This window comes from Saccopteryx leptura, chromosome 2 (genome assembly GCF_036850995.1).
Source record: "Saccopteryx leptura isolate mSacLep1 chromosome 2, mSacLep1_pri_phased_curated, whole genome shotgun sequence".
In the NCBI taxonomy this organism is placed as follows: Eukaryota; Metazoa; Chordata; class Mammalia; order Chiroptera; family Emballonuridae; genus Saccopteryx; species Saccopteryx leptura.
The window spans coordinates 225,609,397-225,631,110 of NC_089504.1; the positions used below are offsets into that span (position 1 = coordinate 225,609,397).

At 38.5% G+C, this 21,714-nt stretch overlaps 1 protein-coding gene across 14 annotated transcripts in view; it reads left to right on the forward strand.

The window, feature by feature from the left end:
- Positions 1–21,714, forward strand: part of SYNJ1 (synaptojanin 1) — an 83,398-nt gene that overhangs the window by 24,094 nt on the left and 37,590 nt on the right. For 6 of the 14 annotated variants that reach the window (XM_066370327.1, XM_066370333.1, XM_066370334.1 and 3 more), the window contains exons 4-12: positions 1,815–2,040; positions 3,031–3,114; positions 10,101–10,162; positions 10,937–11,033; positions 12,603–12,772; positions 14,292–14,373; positions 17,173–17,325; positions 19,047–19,212; positions 21,418–21,441. In XM_066370327.1, coding sequence (XP_066226424.1) covers positions 1,815–2,040; positions 3,031–3,114; positions 10,101–10,162; positions 10,937–11,033; positions 12,603–12,772; positions 14,292–14,373; positions 17,173–17,325; positions 19,047–19,212; positions 21,418–21,441 — 1,064 coding nt within the window. The remainder of the gene's footprint in view (positions 1–1,814; positions 2,041–3,030; positions 3,115–10,100; positions 10,163–10,936; positions 11,034–12,602; positions 12,773–14,291; positions 14,374–17,172; positions 17,326–19,046; positions 19,213–21,417; positions 21,442–21,714) is intronic. The other 8 variants (XM_066370329.1, XM_066370331.1, XM_066370339.1 and 5 more) reach the window with 2 other exon arrangements.

Genomic DNA, 21,714 nt, shown 5'->3' on the forward strand with positions numbered 1-21,714 from the left:
ATTTATCCAAAGGTGGAGCATATTTAGAGAATGCACTGAAGGAGTAGATCCAATTAGAGGCAGGTTGAACACAGGGAGGCTGACATACCAAAGGGGAGTTTGCTCATTTTATATTTGCTACAGTTTTGCTAATGACTGGCATTCTTGAGCCTCACTTTGCATAGAAAAATGAGAGCTTTAAGAATTCATATTCATTACACATACCCTTGCAGTTTAGCAGGAATATTTCTGGGTTGCAGCCAGTCACTTTTGTAGCTGGACAGTGGCAGATACCCTCACAAAAGCCTGGTCGTTTTACTTAGCTGGAGAGTGGATGCTGCTGCCATTCAAGTCATTTATGCATTTAAGTAGAATTAAAACAGCCACACGTTCACAGCAAAGAGAGCTTGAAACTGACAGTGGAGGAAGCAACTGCCTGAATGAACACATAAGCTCCCACACTTTCGTAATGGGGACAAGCAAGTCTGCTGTCCATTGGCTGTGACATGGGACACTGCATTGTCTGGATACAGTGGGTCAGTACATTTGAGCTTTGCCTCAGATCATTGTAGGTAACAACAAAGTAAGGGGCCTTAAGGTCTATTTTTTAAATAATTAATGGTCATTGGATTTCCTGTTATTCTAGTAGTAATGTCAGCACATGTCCACATCCCAGCATGCTGTCTCAAGTGGGTAAGAAGAGATGGGGTGTGCTGTGGCTGGTTACCACCTCAGCATGTAACCAGCATCTGGTCTGTTTCTCCAGCAGTCTGTGTCCCAGGGAGCGGGGAGTAGGGACTGCTGCCCTAACGGTGTTGCCGGATATTACTGATATTAACGACCCCAAGCTTCAAGAAAATGCTGTGACTTTTTTATACCTTCAAGGCACTGAGAGCACTTAGGAAAGATTTTCACTTAATGCAGTTAGGAGGGTTGTAAAACTCAGAGCCACACTTCAATTTATAGAAAATCCACTTTTGTGAGGCACCTTGTTATCTGAAAATGCCAAATAGAAGTTTTTATGCACCATGTTGTTTTCCTTGGTGGTAGGGGTTCCTTGGAGAGACCCAAAGGAGGCTGTCAGCTGGCAGGGGCGGGAGTAGGGGCTTTGCTTCCCGCTTCCTCAGCACCGCTTTCTGTGTGTGTGTTTGAATAAAATTTTTTGCTCTGTAAAGTTGGAACCAAGTCCCATCTTCTACCAGAATGCTCAGAGTATTTGGAGTATTGGAAAATAGGCATGCATTAAAACTATAGCCACCCTGTCTAAACTTAAATGAATTAAAATAGAGCCTTGTAAAAGTCAAGCCTTAAACGTAGAGCTTTATAAAGTGGGCTGTGGATATGTGTGTGAAATCCTATTTGGAAAAGCTAAGTTATAAATACATTGTCTAACAAGGCCACAGAAATGGGGCACAGAGACAAAAAACATACGCTTCTTTTCTGTGGACCGTAGGTCACATGCCCAAGGATCTCATTATAGCCCTATCTTCTCATGCCTAGCATAGTAAATGTAAATGAATTGACTTATTTTTGGTTCTTTTTAATTTAATAGCATTAAATTAATGTTCTAGGAGTACTGTTTAAAAAATTACACTATGGGTCCCTGGTCGCGTGACTCGGTTGGTTGGAGTTGGTTGGAGTATCATCCCAACACAGCAAGGTCGTGTAGATTCAGTCCTCAGTCAAGGCACGTACAGTAGGCAACCAATGAATGCATGAATAAGTGGAACAAGTTATTGTTTCTCTCTCTCTCTCTCTCAAATCAATAAAAAAATAAAATAAAATAAAACCCACAACACTGCTCTGTCAGCTAACGGAGTTCTCTCTTCCCGCAGGAATCAGTCTTTGCATCTGCATCTCAAGCACTATGGTGTGAACTGTGATGATTGGTTATTGCGCCTCATGTGTGGGGGAGTAGAAATCAGAACCATTTATGCCGCTCACAAACAGGCAAAGGCTTGTCTCATTTCTAGACTCAGCTGTGAACGGGCTGGGACCAGGTTTAATGTCCGGGGAACAAATGATGATGGTCACGTCGCTAACTTTGTAGAAACAGAACAGGTATATAGTGTTTCATATTTCTAATTCATATATGAATGGGAGGCACAGAAATAACAGATTTATATTTGATTCAGAGCTCATTTTTGACATCTGTAATGTCATTTTATGGTTATTCTCAGCTACTTATTGGCATTCAGAAAGGCTGCCCTCAAACAAATTTACATAGCTATGGCTTTTCAAATAAACAGCAAGATTTTCACTAATCCCATGGCATGTCAGTGGCTATGTTTTGGTACTGATTAAACATCCTCATTTATAGCTAGACAATTAAGAAAAGTATTTTCTTTTGTTGTGAAATTAATTCAATTCCAATTCTTACATGGAGATATATGTACCATCTAAAATGAAAAGTTAATGATATTTTTGGCTGTGAAACTATATAATTGTAAATTCAGTCTATGCCTCCAGACTCAGTTCATCAAATTAAATAAAATAAAATAAACTAGATTGACTAGGTTGCTGATTTGATCCCGTCACGGCAAATACAGGAGCAGCTTGATGTTCCTATCTCTTGGTCTCTCTCTCCTGAGCTCCCTCTAAAAAAAAAAAAAAAAAAAAAAGTGAAAATGGAAATGAATGTGTATAAAATACTGAGATTTTAAAGGAATTACTTTTTAAAAGTTTTGGTTCTTATGCTTATTTTTTAATAGTTTGCTGGTTAATTCAGGGTGGGAAAAGTGGGTTTACACTAGTGAGTACACAAAACAGTTTATTCTTGGATTATTATTTATTAATTATTGTATTATTTTCTATATGTGACTGTAAACCTACTTTTGCTCCACTCTGAATACAGAGAAGAGTTATCACTGATTGAAAAACATCACACTTACTTTAGTGGCATCTTTTGGATATTTTGTTAGGACAATTTGTATATGAGAGATGGGTCATAAGATACAACTAGTGTGCAGCAAATATCAGTAAATTGGTCTTCTAATATAGCGGTAGGAGCTTTGTCCATGGAAATATTTTACGTGCTGTTCTCCTCTGTAGGTCGTGTACTTAGATGACTCTGTTTCTTCCTTCATACAAATCCGGGGTTCTGTCCCTTTGTTCTGGGAGCAACCAGGGCTGCAGGTATGCATTTGACACTTTTCTTTCCCTCTGGAAAATTACCATATTTTTTAAGTTTTCAGGATTGTTTATTAGTTCACTGGATAGTTCTATTATTCAGTCTAATAATATAAATATTAGCTAGATTCATAAATGAGGATCTAAGTACAGAGCTCCTGGGATTTATCTTAGATATTTTTTCCTGTAAAGTTCTTTTAAATATCTATAAAAATTCAGCTGTTATGTTTAATATTAAATTTTTAATGTTTTCACAGTCCATTGATTTTCAGAGTGTTTCTGTATTTACTATCTCAATATCTTAGTATCTAACAGCTTAATCTCTGGGGGCAGAAAAATGGGGTAGTGAAAGCAGAGCTCCTGAAACCAGGCTTCTCGGTTTGGGTTTTTACTCCACTGACACTGCTGTACGTGATCTTGGGCAGGTGGTTTAACGTTCCAGTGTCTCAGCTATCCTGTCCATAAAGGGCATGACAACTATAGTAGTACCTACTGCATAGGGTGCTTGTAAGGATGAGATTGAGAGTGCTTAGACTACCAGGGGTCCCTAAACTTTTTACACAAGGGGCCAGTTCACTGTCCCTCAGACCGTTGGAGGGCCACCACATACAGTGCTCCTCTCACTGACCACCAATGAAAGAGATGCCCCTTCCAGAAGTGCAGCAGGGGGCCGGATAAATGGCCTCAGGGGGCTGCATGCGATCGTGGGCCGTAGTTTGGGGACGCCTGGTAGCCTGTCATACGCGGTCAGCCCGGTGGAAGGCCTGCTGATGTCTGCTACTGAAGTCTTACTTTGTAGGTGTCATCATCTGTCACCTTGAACATGTTCTCTGGCTTGCTTTCTGATTTATTTTTAGCTTCTAATCTTTAAAGTATAAGATTTTTATGTAAGATCATAATATTGGATTGCCCATACTACTGTGATTTTGCATTTTATTTTTATTCAAAAATCTTTGGTCTCAAAGTGTAAGTTATATTCATTTTAGGCATCTAGTATGTTCTGTCTAGTAAATTTTATGCCTCAGTTTATAGTACTGAGAAAATGGACAGGGAAAAATCTTGCCTCCTTTTAGTTTTTATAGCTGGATCTCTTACATTCTGTATGGTTATTATGAAGAAAGATTGCAGCTCGCTTAAACCTTTTCAATAATGCAGTTTATTCAACACAGGCTATGGCGAACAAGAATTAACACTTGTATTGCTGTGCTAAAATTCCTGAGTTCTTGTCAGGTCTGGTCTGACTTGTGTGGGTTTTATCTTTGGCATATAGGGGTAACTTCAGTAGCTATGTCTCTCTCCAAGTCCCTCCTGGGGAATAATCCCATCCCTACACCCTTCCTCTAGGCTTTCCTGACCAGGAAGGGTGTTTGGAATGTTTAAGAATTCCTAAAGCTGCCTGACCAGGTGGTGGCGCAATGGATAGAGCGTCGGACTGCAATGCAGAGGACCCGGGTTCGAGACCCTGAGCTCACCAGCTTGAGTGCGGGCTCATCTGGTTTAAGGAAAAGCCCACCAGCTTGAGCCCAGGGTCGCTGGCTCCAGCGAGGGGTTACTCGGTCTGCTGAAGGCCCTCAGTCAAGGCACATATGAGAAAGCAATCAATGAACAACTAAGGTGTTGAAACGGGCAATGAAAAACTAATGATTGACGCTTCTCATCTCTCTCCATTCCTGTCTGTCCCTGTCTATCCCTCTCTCTGACTCATTCTCTGTCTCTGTAAAAAAAAAAAAAAAATTAAAAAAGAATTCCTAAAGCCCTGCTTTGATGCAAGGCAAATGCTTTTGCTTTGCAGGGGTCTCAAACTCGCGGCCCGCCCACCAATTTTGTGCGGCCCGAAGACTAATCAAACGGGCCGCATGCGGCCCGCAGTCTGCGAGTTTGAGACCCCTGCAAGTTTAGAGACAGGCTAGTGTGAGAGATCCTGATGACCTACTCACAGGCTTTCTGTTATACTACTTTCTGAGAAGTTATTTTAATGAGAAGTTTAGACTTACAATGTCTGATTATTCAGTAAGGCTAGATCAGGGGCCTCTAAACTATGGCCGGTGGGCCGCATGCGGCCCCCTGAGGCCATTTATCCAGCCCCCGCCACACTTCTGGAAGGTGCACCTCTTTCATTGGTGGTCAGTGAGAGGAACATAATTCCCATTGAAATACTAGTCAGTTTGTTGATTTAAATTTACTTGTTCTTTATTTTAAATATTGTATTTGTTCCCGTTTTGTTTTTTTACTTTAAAATAAGATACGTGCAGTGTGCATAGGGATTTGTTCATAGTTTTTTTTATAGTCCGGCCTTAATGGTCTGAGTGACAGTGAACTGGCCCCCTGTGTAAAAAGTTTGGGGACCCCTGGGCTAGATCCTGAGTCATTAGGGATCCTCCTTGGGTAGGACTTCCTTCCTACTTCCTTCTGTGATCCTGAAATCCTTCCTACCAGACCTGCTGCACTGGTAGTCTGGCTGCCTAATGCCATGTGATTATGGGCTGAAAATTACTGATTTTTAAATCATACCTTTCTTGATAGAGTAATTTTTGAGCTATCAAGAGAGTCCAGCAGTTGTGCTTAATGGCCACTGAGCTGGCCATTGTGTGATGGATTGGAGTGAGGATTAGATCAGTGTTTCTCAGTTGTTTAGCTTAGTAGTTCTGAAAGTCAGCCTTTCTTTGGCTTAGTTTCTTGGGTATCTTCTATCATTTCCCCCACTACTCTAAAAGAGTATGTAATGGGTGGAAATATGTAATTGCTTTTAAAAACTAAAAAATAGATACTGATTTTTAAAAACAAAAATACCAAGTCCAAAAATAAATTTTGTCATGGAAGACAAACTTGATTTTTTACTTAGAGTAGATGTAAATGGTTATTAGTGTCCTATGTAGTCTTGGGACTGGAATTTATTTAGTAGATCTTTGAAGTTAGTGTTGCCCATGTCCCACCTCAGAAGCCATATACAGAAAATCCTTAGGCTCTTGTCTTGCCTGTTGCCTCCAATACTAATTCTCTGAGGTTTTTTTAAAAAAAATTTAATTAAAAAGATTTTAAAGAAATCATTTTAGGTCAGTGTTTTTCAATTGCTGGTCCACAGAATGGTTGGCCAGAAATTTCGTGCTGGTCTGCAAAAGAGTTAACCACCTTGTTGTATGAAGATTATAAAACCAATGACTTTAGTCAAATTCACTTATGCTCTGGGTGATTTCTGCCAAGTGATCCACGAAATAATTCTGTTTTCACTGGTCCCCAAATGTAAAAAGGTTGAAAACCACTGTCTTGCATGACTTCAAAATGCAAATCGATTTGTGGTCTCAACTTCACATCAACTGAAATAAAACCACTTAGAATGGGGCCAGGAGTCTGCGTTTTTAAGTAAGTTACCTTCCAGTCATATTTGAGAATGTCTGTTGTACAGGTTCCTACCCTAATGACATTGAAGCTGCCATCCTGAGCAGCCAGCAAGGCAGTGCTGTGACACTGAGCCCCAGCATCCCTGTTCTTTTATTCTGACTCTCATGTCCCAGTTAAGGACTTCATTGTTTCTTCTGTATGATACAGATTTTAACTACTCCCTCCTAGCTCTTCTGCCGTTCTTTTCAGTGTTTTTCCTCCTACCTTTGATATATTATGCTCATCAAATCTAGGCAGCTATTGTTCACGGTCTGGCTTCCTCTACCTATCCAACTCCATGCATTGCTGCTTTCTAACGGGAATCCTCTGCTCCCAAAGTTAAGGTTTGTTGTCCTTCAGTGGCCAATTCAGATCTCATTGAATGGATTCCAGTCACAGTTCCATTGATTCCTTCATTAAATCCTTGCGTTCTTCCACTGTATATGATTCTGTACTAGGCGTTTGGTCTTGTGCTGTGAGAAGTTCAGAGTCTGTAGTAACGCTCCAGGAAGAGCTTGCAGTCTGAGTAGTCAGGCTTTTTATGGGAAAGGCCATCAACGTGGATTAGTTTGAGGCATCATAAGAGTTGTTACAGGTGCTACGCAGGTGAGAGTGATGTGAGAGTGATGTTTTAATTGCTGGCAGTTTCACTTAAGCTTTTTTTTTTTTTTTGTATTTTTCTGAAGCTGGAAACGGGGAGAGACAGTCAGACAGACTCCCGCATGCACCCGACCGGGATCCACCCGGCATGCCCACCAGGGGGCGACGCTCTACCCACCAGGGGGCGATGCTCTGCCCCTCCGGGGCGTCGCTCTGTTGCGACCAGAGCCACCTAGCGCCTGGGGCAGAGGCCAAAGAGCCATCCCCAGCGCCCGGGCCATCTTTGCTCCAATGGAGCCTCGCTGTGGGAGGGGAAGAGAGAGACAGAGAGGAAGGAGAGGGGGAGGGGTGGAGAAGCAGATGGGCGCTTCTCCTGTGTGCCCTGGCCGGGAATTGAACTCGGGACTTTCGCACACCAGGCCGATGCTCTACCACTGAGCCAACTGGCCAGGGCCCACTTATGCTTTTTTTTATTTTATCTGAAGTTATTTAGCCTTTATCATTTATAGCATTACTCTGACATATTACATTATATCTTATATTAGTCTTAAAAGATGACCAGTATCATGAGCTCATGAACTCTAAGCCTAGTGTAGTGTTTCACACTAAATTTTTGGTCAAATTGAAGTTTCAGAAATATGTGACCATGAAACAGTAATGTGGGGAAATGATGTTTCATATCACCCCATTAAATGGTTTTCTAAAAATATATTTGGTGCAACTTGTTTTTATTTTGTTTTTTTGTTGTTGTTGTTGTTTTGTATCTTTCTGAAGTTGGAAATGAAGGCAGTCAGACTCCCGCATGCGCTCGACCAGGATCCACCCGGCACGCCCACCAGGGGGCAATGCTCTGCCCATCTAGGGCGTTGCTCTGTTGTGACCAGAGCCATTCTAGCGCCTGAGGCAGAGGCCATGGAGCCATCCTCAGTGCCCGGGCCAACTTTGCTCCAATGGAGCCTTGGCTGTGGGAGGGGAAGGAGAGGGGAAGGGGTGGAGAAGCAGATGGGCACTTCTCCTGTGTGCCCTGGCCGGGAATCGAACCTGGGACTCCTGCACGCCAGGCCGACGCTCTACCACTGAGCCAACCGGCCAGGGCCACAACTTGTTTTTTTTTTTTTTTTTTTTTTTCATTTTTCTGAAGCTGGAAACAGGGAGAGACAGTCAGACAGACTCCCGCATGCGCCCGACCGGGATCCACCCGGCACGCCCACCATGGGGCGGCGCTCTGCCCACCAGGGGGCGATGCTCTGCCCATCCTGGGCGTCGCTATATTGCGACCAGAGCCACTCTAGCGCCTGGGGCAGAGGCCAAGGAGCCATCCCCAGCGCCCGGGCCATCTTTGCTCCAATGGAGCCTTGGCTGCGGGAGGGGAAGAGAGAGACAGAGAGGAAAGCGCGGCGGAGGGGTGGAGAAGCAAATGGGCGCTTCTCCTGTGTGCCCTGGCCGGGAATCGAACCCGGGTCCTCCGCACGCTAGGCCGACGCTCTACCGCTGAGCCAACCGGCCAGGGCACAACTTGTTTTTTAATTGGATAAATTTATGGTTATTTAGTCTTAAAACTCTGGAGTACTACTTTTATCACAATTGCTGTAACAACTATTTAAATACAGAATTTTTTTCTTTAACATTGAGTAGTGAAACCCAGCTACCTAACCAATATGTTGCTATAAGAGGGATGTAACTCCGTGTATGTCCATGGGGGAGCAGGTGTTGGGGACAACCTCAGCCTAAGTATTCGAAGAGCTGAGAACTTGTATCTTGTCGCTTCTTAGCAGTTGGGAAGACTGCGCAAGATAAATAAATAAACAAAATGTTAAACCTTGACCTCTCACAGAATTATAGACAATCACCTGAGATTATGCCAAAGAAAAAGTATTGACTCCACTGAATTGTCTGCAGTATAAGGTGCTCAGTGTCATGGGCACACATCTTTCAAAGTTTGACATTTTATACCAACTATTAAGCAGTGTAAAATGAAATTGAATATAGATGTGACATTAGTCTAATTAGTTTCTTACTGAAAAAGCAGTAAGAGAATCTACTGGTTTATCAGGACAGTCATTAGATTGTCTTGCTTTCAGGACAGAAGGGAGAATGCTGAATGAATGATGATACTGTTAATTCAGTTTTGAGATTGGATGAGCATATAAGAGCTTTTTTTCTGGTTTTATTTGTCAAACTGCATAACAGATTTGTCAGCTCCCCTCCCATGTCCTCTTTAAAGTCACTTTGTTCATAGGTTAGCAAGAATGAATTTTGGGGAAGTTTGATCTGAGTCTTAAAAGGAAATGTTTAAAAATGAAGTTCGGGGAAATAATCTGGTCTAACTTTTCTGTTTCTTTTTGGGATCTGTTTTATCTCTTTCAGTTCTGCCTCATTTCTCTACCACTCTAACTATAAACTGTAACAAAACACAATAGGTAGATATTTTTCTTTTTATTTAATTCTTTTAACCCAAATTTCTGATTCTGCAAAACATGCTATAACTATAGTTGTGTGACTGCAAGATTGACTTTGGGGAGTCTATTTTCCCAGGAATGATATTTTTAATTTGTTAGATCTTTGGGTGAGGGAAAAGAGAATAAAGTATTCAGCATAACAAAGAAAAAATATGTAGACATTGCACTTGTAGGCAGCTTGGAAAAGTAGGAATTTAGGGATCTTTTTTGGAATTAATGATGTTGACCTAAAAGGACAAGTTATTTTACTTGGCTGTATATGTTTTTTCCCAAGTGGCACTAATATCTGTTGACTTGCACAGGACATGGAGTTTACAAGTGTTTCATAAAGGTCTAATAAGTTATAGCTCTTTTTTTTTATGAGGTTGCATTTTAAAAAACAAAAGGGAGGAGAAATTCCTAGAACTTGTTTTTCTAAGAGAATATCATGAATGACAATTACCTGACTTACTGCTCTCTGTTCAGCAAATGAATTATTGTGTGTTGTAAACAATGACTTATCTTTTATATACATGCTGGCTTTAGGTATGACTAAATGTATTTTTCTTGTCCTAGGTGGGATCTCATCGTGTCCGTATGTCACGGGGATTTGAAGCCAATGCACCTGCTTTTGACAGGTAAGACTGATTATTTTTACATAGTGCTCTAAGTTTTGTTATTATTAAGCAGTGAGGCTAGTTATAATTATATTTACTGATTCATTTTACCTTTTTTGGCTCTAAGTAAAATTTCTTCTGACTCCTAATTTAACCAGAAGACAGTGATTCCTAGTGGTATGGCTTTTGGCAGTGGTAGCACTAGGTGTGTGGTCTGTTTTTCTCCAGGCGCCCTCTGGCATGGCAGCCACTAGCCACATATAGCTCTTGAACACTTGAAATTGACTAGTCTAAATTAGGATGTGCTGTAAGCATAAAGTATACATTGGATTTCAGTACTTAGTACAACAAAAAAAGAGTGAAAATTAATATTACCTTATTAATATTTATTTTCTATATTGATTATATGTTCAAATGCTACTTTAGCAGTGCTGGGTTAAATACTCACAGAGGATGTATGTGCTCACATGTGAGGTGTAGCCCTACGTGCTCTGCCCTCGTTGCCTGCCCAGACAAGTGGATGGCTTGTGTTCTCTGTGCTGGCCTAGTACCAGCCTTGCAGAGTAGAGAAGGAGCCAGCTGCCTCCAGCAGCTCCAGCATGGGTGGGAGTTTAGCATGGATAGTCAGAGAGGAAATTGATTAACTGAGATTTTATAAATTCAGAGTTTTGAGACCATGTGGAATGAATTTGTATTCAGTTTTGTCAGTTCTGTGAGATTAATAATGGATTTCTGTTTATTGAAAGTAAATTTTAGCATATCACTTGACATGTGCTTATTTTCTTTCTTTAATAGGCATTTTAGAACACTTAAGAATTTATATGGTAAACAAATAATAATAAATTTGCTTGGATCTAAGGAAGGTGAACATATGCTAAGTAAGGCTTTCCAGGTAAGAATGGTATTTAAAAAATAATATAATAGAGTAATCAAGTCCTGGCCTGGTATCTCAGTTGGTTGGAGCATTATCCCAATAACCCAAGGTTGCAGATTCAATCCCCAGTCAGGGCACATAAAAGAATCAACCAGTCAGTGCATAAATAGGCATTCATGTCTCTCTCTCTCTCTCTCTCTCTCACTCTCTCTTTCTCAAATCAATAAATTAAAAAAAAATTCTTGAAATGTAGTAATCAAATTCTTCCAGGAAGTAAATTACTTCCTAGAAAAAGGTTCGGTACTTGTAGGAACCATGAACTCTTTGGAGCTATTAGGAAACAGTTTAGCATAATGTTGCTGAACTTGGACTATGAAAACCTTTCAGGACAGTTAACACTATTTTCTAAAATGGGCTTATTATGTTGTGGGGAAGTGGAATACCCTCCTCCCCCCAAAACTGGTCATCAGTTTCTGGTAGAAAGATGCCAGGCAGTTTCTCCTTCCTCTGTTCATTGACTTGCCTACTTCCTAGAAACCAGTTGTTGTTTCAAACCTAGGAAATAGTGAAAAATGCATTGAAATACTTGTAAGAGTGTATGTTCTTGTACTGATGAGAGAAATATTTGAGAATTTCAAATAAAAATAAACCCAAAGAAATGTCTGACTTCTAAATAAAAAACATTCTTCATAAACACTCATTGAATTAATAATTAATATAAATTATGATGTTACAGAGGGAAAGGGAGTGGGGTTGGAGAGTAGGGGGGATATATAGTGATAAAGGGAGACTTGACTTGGGATGATAAACACACAATGCAATGTACAGATGATACGTTGTAGAGTTGTACACCTGAAACCTATATAATTTTATTGACCAATGTTACCCCAGTAAATCCAGTAAAAATTAAAAAAAATAAAATTAAGAAATTAAATTAACTGTGTGTTGACTTTTAAAAATTAAAAGCATTTTAACAAATAAATAAAAATAAATTATTATGTTATATAGTTATGAGCTTAAACAAAATGGTTGGAAAATATAATCTAATGAATTCCAGAATTAATTATTTGGTTATAACCTTGTGAAATAAATATTGTTAATAAATAGATTATACTTTAGAGAATGACTTTTTTATGGTAAACTTTTAAAATATTTGTACATATTGAACAAATATAAAAAATGAATTTTATATCTTTTACAGGTTTTGCCTTAAAAACTAGGTTACTTTATTCTGAGATTTTATAATAGATATAAAGTTACTAAATTTGGATTGTAGAAAATTAAATGCTAGTGGTTGTGAATAGTTTTTCATTTTATAAACCAGATGAGAATATTATTTAAGTTCTCTGATAGTATATCACCAAATCTCTCAGGGATAGTATATGAGGTTTTAGGGAAAATATGCCATTACATATCTCAAGTAATTTTTCATTTTACTGCTAGTGTTAATGAAAGCTTTGTATGATTAGTAGGATTTCAAGGAACCATGCTGAGATTTTAATTAAAATGCAAGTTTCCATTTATAACATATATTGATGGGATTATATTTATTAACATTTTGATGAATGTTTGCTTTTTTACTTTCAGAGTCATTTGAAAGCTTCTGAGCATGCTATTGATATCCAGATGGTGAATTTCGACTATCATCAAATGGTTAAGGGAGGAAAAGCAGAAAAATTACATAGTGTTCTTAAACCTCAAGTTCAGAAGTCTCTAGATTATGGATTTTTTCATTTCGATGGACAAGAAGTTCGGAGGTTTGACTGCTCTGTTTCTCTTTTCTTTAAATTGGAACTTTGCTGTAATTTAAAAATTATTCTTACCATTGAAGTCTTAAAAAAATTTTAAGTCAAAGTTTATAATTAAATAAAGTATCTTCCTTTATTATACTTGATTTTAGGCCTGTTTTTCTCTGTTTAGAAATCAACAATAATCACAGCTTACATTGTTGGGTACATACCATATTTCCCTATGTATAAGACTCACTCTTTTCTGAAAAATTTGGGGACTGAAAACTGGGTGTGTCTTATACAGTGGTTGTAGATTTTTTTACTTGCATTTCCCGCTTTTTCACGCTTGTTTTTGCACTCGTTGTTGAAGACAGTGATTTGTCATCAGGTATAGATGAGGATAAGCTAATGGATGGCAGTTTGACAGTGTTGAGGAGTTGTATGAATTATATGATGAGTAAAACTTGAGTTCAATAACTTTTTATACTACCTTTTTTTTTTTAATTTAGGGCCCCAAAATTAATGTGAGTCATATACATGGGAGTGTCTTATACATGGGGAAATACGGTACTGTGGAGCCAGTGTCCATAGGTTTTGCATGTGTCAGTGACAACAATTACAGGGCTGGAGTCTGTGCTTATCCCCACTCATAGCCAGGAAATTGAGGCAAAGGTTGAATCCTGCCCAAGTCACATGACTAGGGAGTGTTAGAGCTAGAATTCTTAAAAGTTCTTGACCTCTATATGGACAACTAGATGCAAATAGAAGTAAAAGATGTTGCTTATTGTCTGTTTTAGTATAATTTAAATCTTTAATTTTTGTATGTGAAGTACAGTAGAAAAGTAAGTATTGAAAGATTGAAATATATAAGTTGATATAAACTTTAGTAAACATTTTTTGTTCTTTTTTGTTTTTTTTATTTTGAAGATTTTATTTATTGAGTTTTAGAGAGAGGATAAAGCAAGAAAGGTGGGGGGAGGAGTAGGAAGCACCAACTCATAGTTGCTTCTCTTATGTGCCTTAACCAGTCAAGCCTGGGGTTTCAAACCGGCAACCTCAGTGTTCCAGGAAAATGCTTTATCCATTGCACCACCACAGGCCAGGCTTTGTTTTTTCAATGTACAAAATTTAGTATCGATGCTATAGCAATGTTATAGGACAGTCAGTAAAGATAACAGATCTTAGTTTTTAAAATCCATTCCTTAAATATTTGATAACTTTTATGTGCAAAGAACTATGGTGTTAAAAGTCTGAATGTATGTTTAGCTCTTAATTGCTGGCCTAATTAAAAACAAGTGGGTGTGGATGAGTAGGTAGATATGTGATAAGACTATAATGCAAAATTTTAACAGTTGTAAAATTTGGTGGGTATATGAATATTCACTGTAAACTTGTTTCGTCTCTTGTATGTTTGAAAATTATAATAATAAAAAGTTGGGGAGAGAAAGTAGATGCTACCTTTTAATCACCTTAATTTGTCTCAGTTTGTTTTACTTTTGTTGTTTGTTTTTCAAAGAGCTGTTTCACTTGAGTGTATCTGTTACAGGTGCCAGGGTGGTACGGTCCGCACCAACTGCTTGGACTGTCTCGATAGAACAAACAGCGTACAGGCATTCCTTGGCTTAGAGGTAACAGAGGGATTGAAGTGTGTACATGTGTCTGTGTCAGACGCCTCCTTCAATATTTACAAAGTCAAGTTTTTTCCTTGTCATTTAAATGTTTCCTTTACCTGTTCTGTATACGCTGTGTATAGCTATTTCCCTCTATTATTTCTTAACTTTCTTTAAAAAAAACAAGAACAAAAAACCCTACTGTTTATACTATTCCAATAATTGCTTCTTTTGCCTATCTTTTCGAAGAAGAAATATATGTATATGGCCTCATTCTCTGTATTGTCTTTTTTTTTGTTGTTGTTGTTGTTGTTGTTGTTGTATTTTTCTGAAGTAAGAAATGGGGAGGCAGAGAGACAGACTTCTGCATGCGCCTGACAGGGATCCACCGGGCAAGCCCACTAGGGGTGATGCTCTGCCCATCTGGGGCGTTGCTGTGTTGCAACCGGAGCCATTCTAGTGCCTGAGGCAGAGGCCATAGAGCCATCCTCAGTGCCCGGGCCAACTTTGCTCCAATGGAGCCTTGGCTGCAGGAGGGGAAGAGAGAGATAGAGAGAAAGGAGAGGGGGAAGGGTAGAGAAGCAGATGAACGCTTCTCCTGTGTGCGCTTGCCAGAATTGAACCCAGGACATCCACATGCTGGGCCGATGCTCTACCGCTGAGCCAACCAGCCAGGGCTCTGTGTTGTATTTTAAAAGTTTCTTCGGAATTGGAGAGGGTATGTTTTCACATGTACAATCCTGTAGGATCATATTTTGACAGTCTGTAACCCAGTGCAGTTCATATGGCATTTTTAAATCATGGACATTTTCAAACCAGGACAATTGTTAGTAAGAGTAAAAAGTGAGTGAGATTCGACTTCTCTAACAGTCTTTGTTGAAAAGGTTATTCTTTACCACTTGTCCATCATATTCAGTCTCATGTAGACAGTATCAGCTGTTTGACAAGGGGAGCAGCGCTGAGCTTCCAGTTTCCTGACATGCAGCAGTTAGGGTCACAGGGCTGCCGTGGGTCTTCCTTTAGTTCTATAGCAACACAGTCTAGCTCTCCAGTGCTATAAAAAACAGCAATAGGAAATAGCATGTTCTTATTTCCTCTAGTTAATGATCTTACATTTGATCAGAATATTGGTTAATTAGTTACTCTGCAGCTGAGGTTCCTTCTGTCTCAAAAATGAAACTATGGTCTGTAGAATTCTCTGCTTAAAAATAATGTCTTTTTCAAGTAACTAAATAAATTGTACTGTTTTGCCTTTTTTGAATTCTGTCATTGAGATTTATCATTATAATTTATTTAGAAAATATGACAGAGACAAGAAACATGAAAGCAGGCGTGTGACCATTTGGATGGTGTTTATGGCATAACTCGGGTTTATTTCTAATTCTATTTTTATTTGGTTGAATACATTTAGTTACATTCTGAGAGTAAGTTTTGTTAAAATACCTGAAAGTCTTCATTAAAAGTAGAACAAGTTTTAGTTTTCAGAACCTAATTTGGCTAGTTATCCACTATTGGTAGGTGTGAGACTACTACTCCTTTGTATGGAAATTGGTTGAATGGTTACCAGGTTTACTGGTAAAGCAGGCAAAACCAAACCAGTAGTGAAAACCAGCTTTGCCCAGTTTCTTGAAGACAGACAGAGTGGTCTGAATGGGAAAGGGGTGCTGGGGCTTATTTGCTTTGTTATCCATGAGAGCAAAGAGTGCTGCCGTCAGACCCTAGGCAGCCTAGCCCAGTTCATGGGTGCTTATATAATGTTAGCTTTTGGTCCCTCTAGAATTATAGGTAATCTCCATACTTATATAGAAGGTAAAATAAAACCCAAATAGGAAGAATTTAACTAAAAATTCAATGCATGTAATATGACTGGATTCCAAATAAGAGAAACCGGATGTGAGGGCGATCTGGCTGCGACATCTGTCACCCCACTGATCACCAGGGTTGATTCGGCTGATCTGGCTGGCTAGGCGGGTGTCCCCTTCCTCCCTCACTGCTCCATGTGCGCCCCTCCCAAAGCTGCATGCTCGGTCGAAGAGGACGACCTTCCCTGCTAGAGGAGAGGACCGTTCTTCGGTCAAGGGTATACGAGTAGCTGCGCTCCCCTGCTAGAACCTCCAAACAAATCTCAAATAAGAGAAACCAGCTAGATGAGGTTGTACATTGCTTTGACACTGCCAGATTTCAAGGCTAAAATTCATTTTGAGTAAAGAGCAGTACCTGTCTAAACTCTTGTATTGTTACCTTTGCAGAAAGTTTGTGGCCCAAAGATGCTTGCAGGCTGTGTTCCTCTTGGTTCTCTTTATACACGCTACCAAGATTAGTTTTTATTTTGGGACAACCCAAGAGCTGCTCTTTTTCCCTCATAATCTCTTGACCTTATTACCCAAACTTACAGAACCATATATAAAAATTAAAGAAACTTATTCAATCTATATATATTTGGTTAAACTAGGTAAATACTTTTTTCTGTTCTGCTGTATACTGTTGAATAATTAGTTCTTTTAGGTGGACAAGGTAAAGTAATATAATTTATAGGGATAGTTTAATAAGATTAATTTTATCATTTGACCAGAAAGATATTCTTATTACAACAAGATAATATTAGGTTACTCATAGGTTTCATTCATGTGGCGTTTACTTTAAAATAGGAATGGTGGGAAACAATAGTTAGCCTAGTAAACTGTTAAGTTTTCAGAATCCAGTCCCACATAGTCCTTATAAGTACACATTTTTGGTTTACCTCTGGCTGTACTTAAAAAGTCACATCATAATTACGGTATTAGTATACTTATAAAAGTTTCTCTTTTGCTGTTTTAGATGCTAGCTAAACAGTTGGAAGCTCTCGGCTTAGCCGAAAAGCCTCAGTTGGTAACTCGCTTTCAAGAAGTTTTCCGGTCTATGTGGTCTGTGAATGGTGATTCCATTAGTAAGATCTATGCTGGGACTGGAGCTCTTGAAGGGAAGGCCAAGGTAAGTGCGGACCTGTCATAACAGAGGAGATCCTCTTTTCTTCTCAACAGAGGTTTTAAATGGTCTCTCTTAATTAGGTTTTTTAGGTATCTGTTTTAGAATTTTTCTTTTTATTGCTGGGTTATCTGCAGACTGTTTTCCACTCTAGCTAGTTATTTGGCACTTATTGAGGGTCTCTGGAAGCATATTTGAAATATTTTTTATTATTTTACATACAATATTGACTTTTTAAGGCTCCCAGCACCATTTGAATTTAAATTTCTACAATTCCTCAACTTCAGAATACAAACAAGAATATTTACCACATTTATAATTCTCACTCAGCCTCTTCGGTGGAGCAAGGGATATTCTTTAAAGTCCATTCATCATCTCAGAGTCTTCTTTAGTTTCCAAATCTGCCTCCTCTTCCATGTCTCAAAGAATGCCATGTTTGTGTCCAGAAGTGTTGGCCTGACCTGCAGAAGTTCCTTCTGTTAGGCTCATAGAAGTAACATGCAATAACATCCACAATATTTTCTTCTTAAATGATCTCTATCTTTAAAAATCTGAAATTGCTAAGGTTTCATTTCTTCCTTTTACATAAAGAATGTAATTTTTGCTGTTGAACCTGATTCTCTATAACTGTTGCTTAAAGTCTTTTATGTTCTCTTGCCTTCTGTCTCTGCAGTGACTAAGACACTCTGAATACAGAGGCCACATATATTGTCAGTGATCTTTTATCTCTAACCTGAGAGATAGGAAGTCCTATGTGTTAATATACTATCTTAATTGAACTAAAGTCTAACATCTGAACTATTCTTTCTTTTCCTTTCTCTGGGTTCCTTTTGATTCGTTACCTGATAATGTGATGGTGAGTGTCTTTTCAAATAATGTCTTTGTGTATGGAATCACATGGAAGGGGATAACATTTTAAGCCCCAAATTACTGTTATTTCTTTAAGGAATAAAATTATATATTGCAAACTAAAGTACTTTTCTAAAAGGCAAAGGTTTTTTTTTTTTCAACAGCTATCAAAATCTGTAAGATCAAAATAAATCTTTATGGTAACTAACATGCCTAAGTAAATGTATGTTCATTGAAAGTTATATAAACTATCTCACTGTAGGAACTAGCATAACTTTATTTTGATTATTTATATGTCCATAGGCAATAAAATGACCTAAAATACACTGTAGTTTAATATAATGTAATATATTTATGAACTACAGTATATATTTATGAACTGTAATTATAAATTTCTTTTTACACTAGACCTTTATTCTTATGTTCAGTTATAGATTTAACTAAATTATTTGAGACAAATTCAGTTTTATTTCCTACTGTTAACATCCTTTGCAGCTTATCTAAGAGCTTGCAAGTGCCCTCTGTCCTCCTTTATCTCCCTGCTTCCCTCACCGTCCCAAGTCTCAGTAAGAAGTGACTTCCGTGTTTCAAGTGCCCTGCTGTTCATTCCCTCTAGTAAACAATGTAAACCTGTAGTGTTCTCGGTACCATTCATGGGCGCAGCTGTGGCCCTGAGCTTTTCCATCCATGCAGCGCTGTATCCAAAAGAGGAAGTATAGTGACATCTGGAGCCATTTTAATGTGATGATTCAGTGTTCAAAATAGATTATTAGGTATTTTATTACGGTAAAATTATATACAGCTTAAAGTTTCAAAATACCTACTGAGTAAAAGTAACTATTTAGAATGAAAGTCCATGCTTCTTTTTCCCCCAACAGGCTGGAAAGTTAAAAGATGGTGCTCGTTCTGTTACTAGAACGATTCAAAATAACTTCTTTGACAGCTCCAAGCAAGAGGCCATTGATGTTTTGCTCCTGGGAAATACTCTAAATAGTGACTTAGCTGACAAAGCCCGAGCACTTTTAACTACTGGAAGTTTGCGTGGTATGCGTACTTTATATTTTATTTTCTTTGTGCTGTTTACAGTCTTTCTAAAAGTTCGAGAGGTAAATGTAAACTTATCTACATAAACAACTTTTAAATTGATTTGATTAAAATAGATTTGGAAGAATTTTCTATCAATATAATTTTTAAAAACTGCATTTTCCAAAGGAAGTTTCTTTCAAAATGTTTATATCATCAGTAAGCCATTAATTGAGGCCCATGCCTGTTTTCTTTTATAGGTTATGATTGAGGTGGTAAATGGTCTAAGAATTGCTAACTTTAATATAAGCAGGATTTCATAAAATATTCAGCTAGTAGAGCATTCAGTAGCCTCATTATGTAGAAAACAAATGATTTATTGAAAATACCAATACCTATATTGGTTATTTTGTTAATCACCATCCCGAAAGTTTCTGTAACTTGGTCTTACCTTTTCATTGCTAGTGCTTGAATAAATATTAAATCATATTAGTTAATAATTTAAAATATTGCTTCTTATTTGACACTACTGTTTACAATTTTAACATTTCACATAAATACATGGCTGTCAGGATAGCTTTTTTCCTTTTATTAAAATCAAAAGAATTTGAGCTCATATCAGTGAACACATACTAAATAGTATCATGGGAAAACTCAACATTCATTGTAAAACTTAATACATTAGACTTCCTTACTCTACATTTTCTCTATTTTAACCTTTTGGCACTCTGAACATTTTTATTTATGCTTTTATCTCCAAATCAAACCTTTCAGTTTTTCCTGTTTAAGCAGGAAAAATGATTCCTCATCAAGTAACTGTACTCTTGGATAATTACTTGGTCAAATGGGTTATCTTGGATTCTTTCAGAACTGTTTACAGTGCTGAAGGTTGTTAATTAGTCAGCCCCTCAGGGGTCTGCAAGTACTCTGGGAGACTGAGACCTACTGAAGCTCTAAAAACAAAATCTGATCTTACCTGCTCCTTTACCTTCTGGGCTTCCATCAGTGGAGACTGATTGGTGTCTGACCACCTCTTTCCTCCTGTGCCTCCTTTGCTGTGAAGGCATTATTACTAGGAGCATTGAAAGTGAGCAGCTGAAGGGAGGAAAAGGAAAAGCGAGGGACCTACGCATTCCCAAACTTGACCATCAGTTTTTAGTTTCCTGCACATTTTCCTCTACATAAAATATGCTTTTAAAGAAAGTACAGCCAGTTCTGCCATAACACTTGTTCTAAGAATGGGAGTTTGTTCCAGTGTGGATAGTATGTTAGAGAACATTTTGAGCATAATGCCAACTTTGCATTAGTCTCTGCATGATTTCACTGATGATAATACCAGGTACACACAGAAAACTGAAGAAATATACACCACTGCGTACACATATGCACACACCTCAAACATCCCTGCCTCAGCTCCCCAGTTGTGTTGTGAACCACACCATTCACTTGGTGCTGCCACTTTGTGTCCACCTTCAGAAGATCCTGTCCTCCATCATTCATGGTTGCTAAAGCTGCAGCCCTCCTGTAGAAATGAGGCCCATTTCTATAAGCAAACTCCAGGTGTTTTTCAAGAATACGTGCCATATTTAAGGAATATTTATATACCTCTTAGCCATTTAACACATGTAAAACTGTGCTGTTGTTTTTATTAGGTTCCTGTTCTTTTTGGTATATCTCAAAGTGACTGTCTTTGCCCTAACCCCATTTTCCCGTAGCCTGTGGCTGTGGGACTTGGCGCAGTGCATACCATGGCGAGTTTTTTGGAATGCACGTGTTTTGTTGTAACTGAATTGATTATACTTATCAGTTGGTGAGTCCCCGACAGAATTCTAAAAGATGTCTATTAGGGCAGCATGTTCAGTGTCCTCCAGCCTCCTCAGTTTTCAGGTTCCTGTTCTCCATCACGTGTACATGCATTTGCGCACATTTTCTCTCTCTCTCTCTCTCTCTCTCTCTCTCTCTCTCTCTTTCACGCACACACGTGCATGCATGCAGCGGCAGCCTAGGAGCCCATGGCATTGGGTCACTGCAACATTTTCCTCAGATGCAGGAGGTTTGCATCAGCTATTGTCACTTATATTTAATATTTGTGTCCTGTAGCCATCAGAAAAAATAAAGTTATCAAATTGACTTGTAAGAAAGAAATGAGGCCATAACATTCTCGATTTTAACTGCTACTTTCTGTTTTACTAATGAGACTTTGTTTTCTCTTTAATGCATCCCTAGTTTCTGAGCAGACATTGCAGTCAGGTACAGTATAGATAATCAGCCTTACATAAAAGGAACTGGTTTTTTTTTTTCTAAAGTTGATATTGTAAATAAAGCCACATAAATGGAAACTTTCTGGTATTTTTCCTCAGATTCTAACAGCACAAATGGATAACTTGTTTTAACCTGAGAAAGTAATTTTAAATTTGAGACAACTAAGTAACTTCATTTAGAAGAAAATATGCAGTGCTCATTGTCATCCTGTAGCAAATGTTTAATTCTAATTAACTATAGTTCACCTGGTTTCAGTTTCAC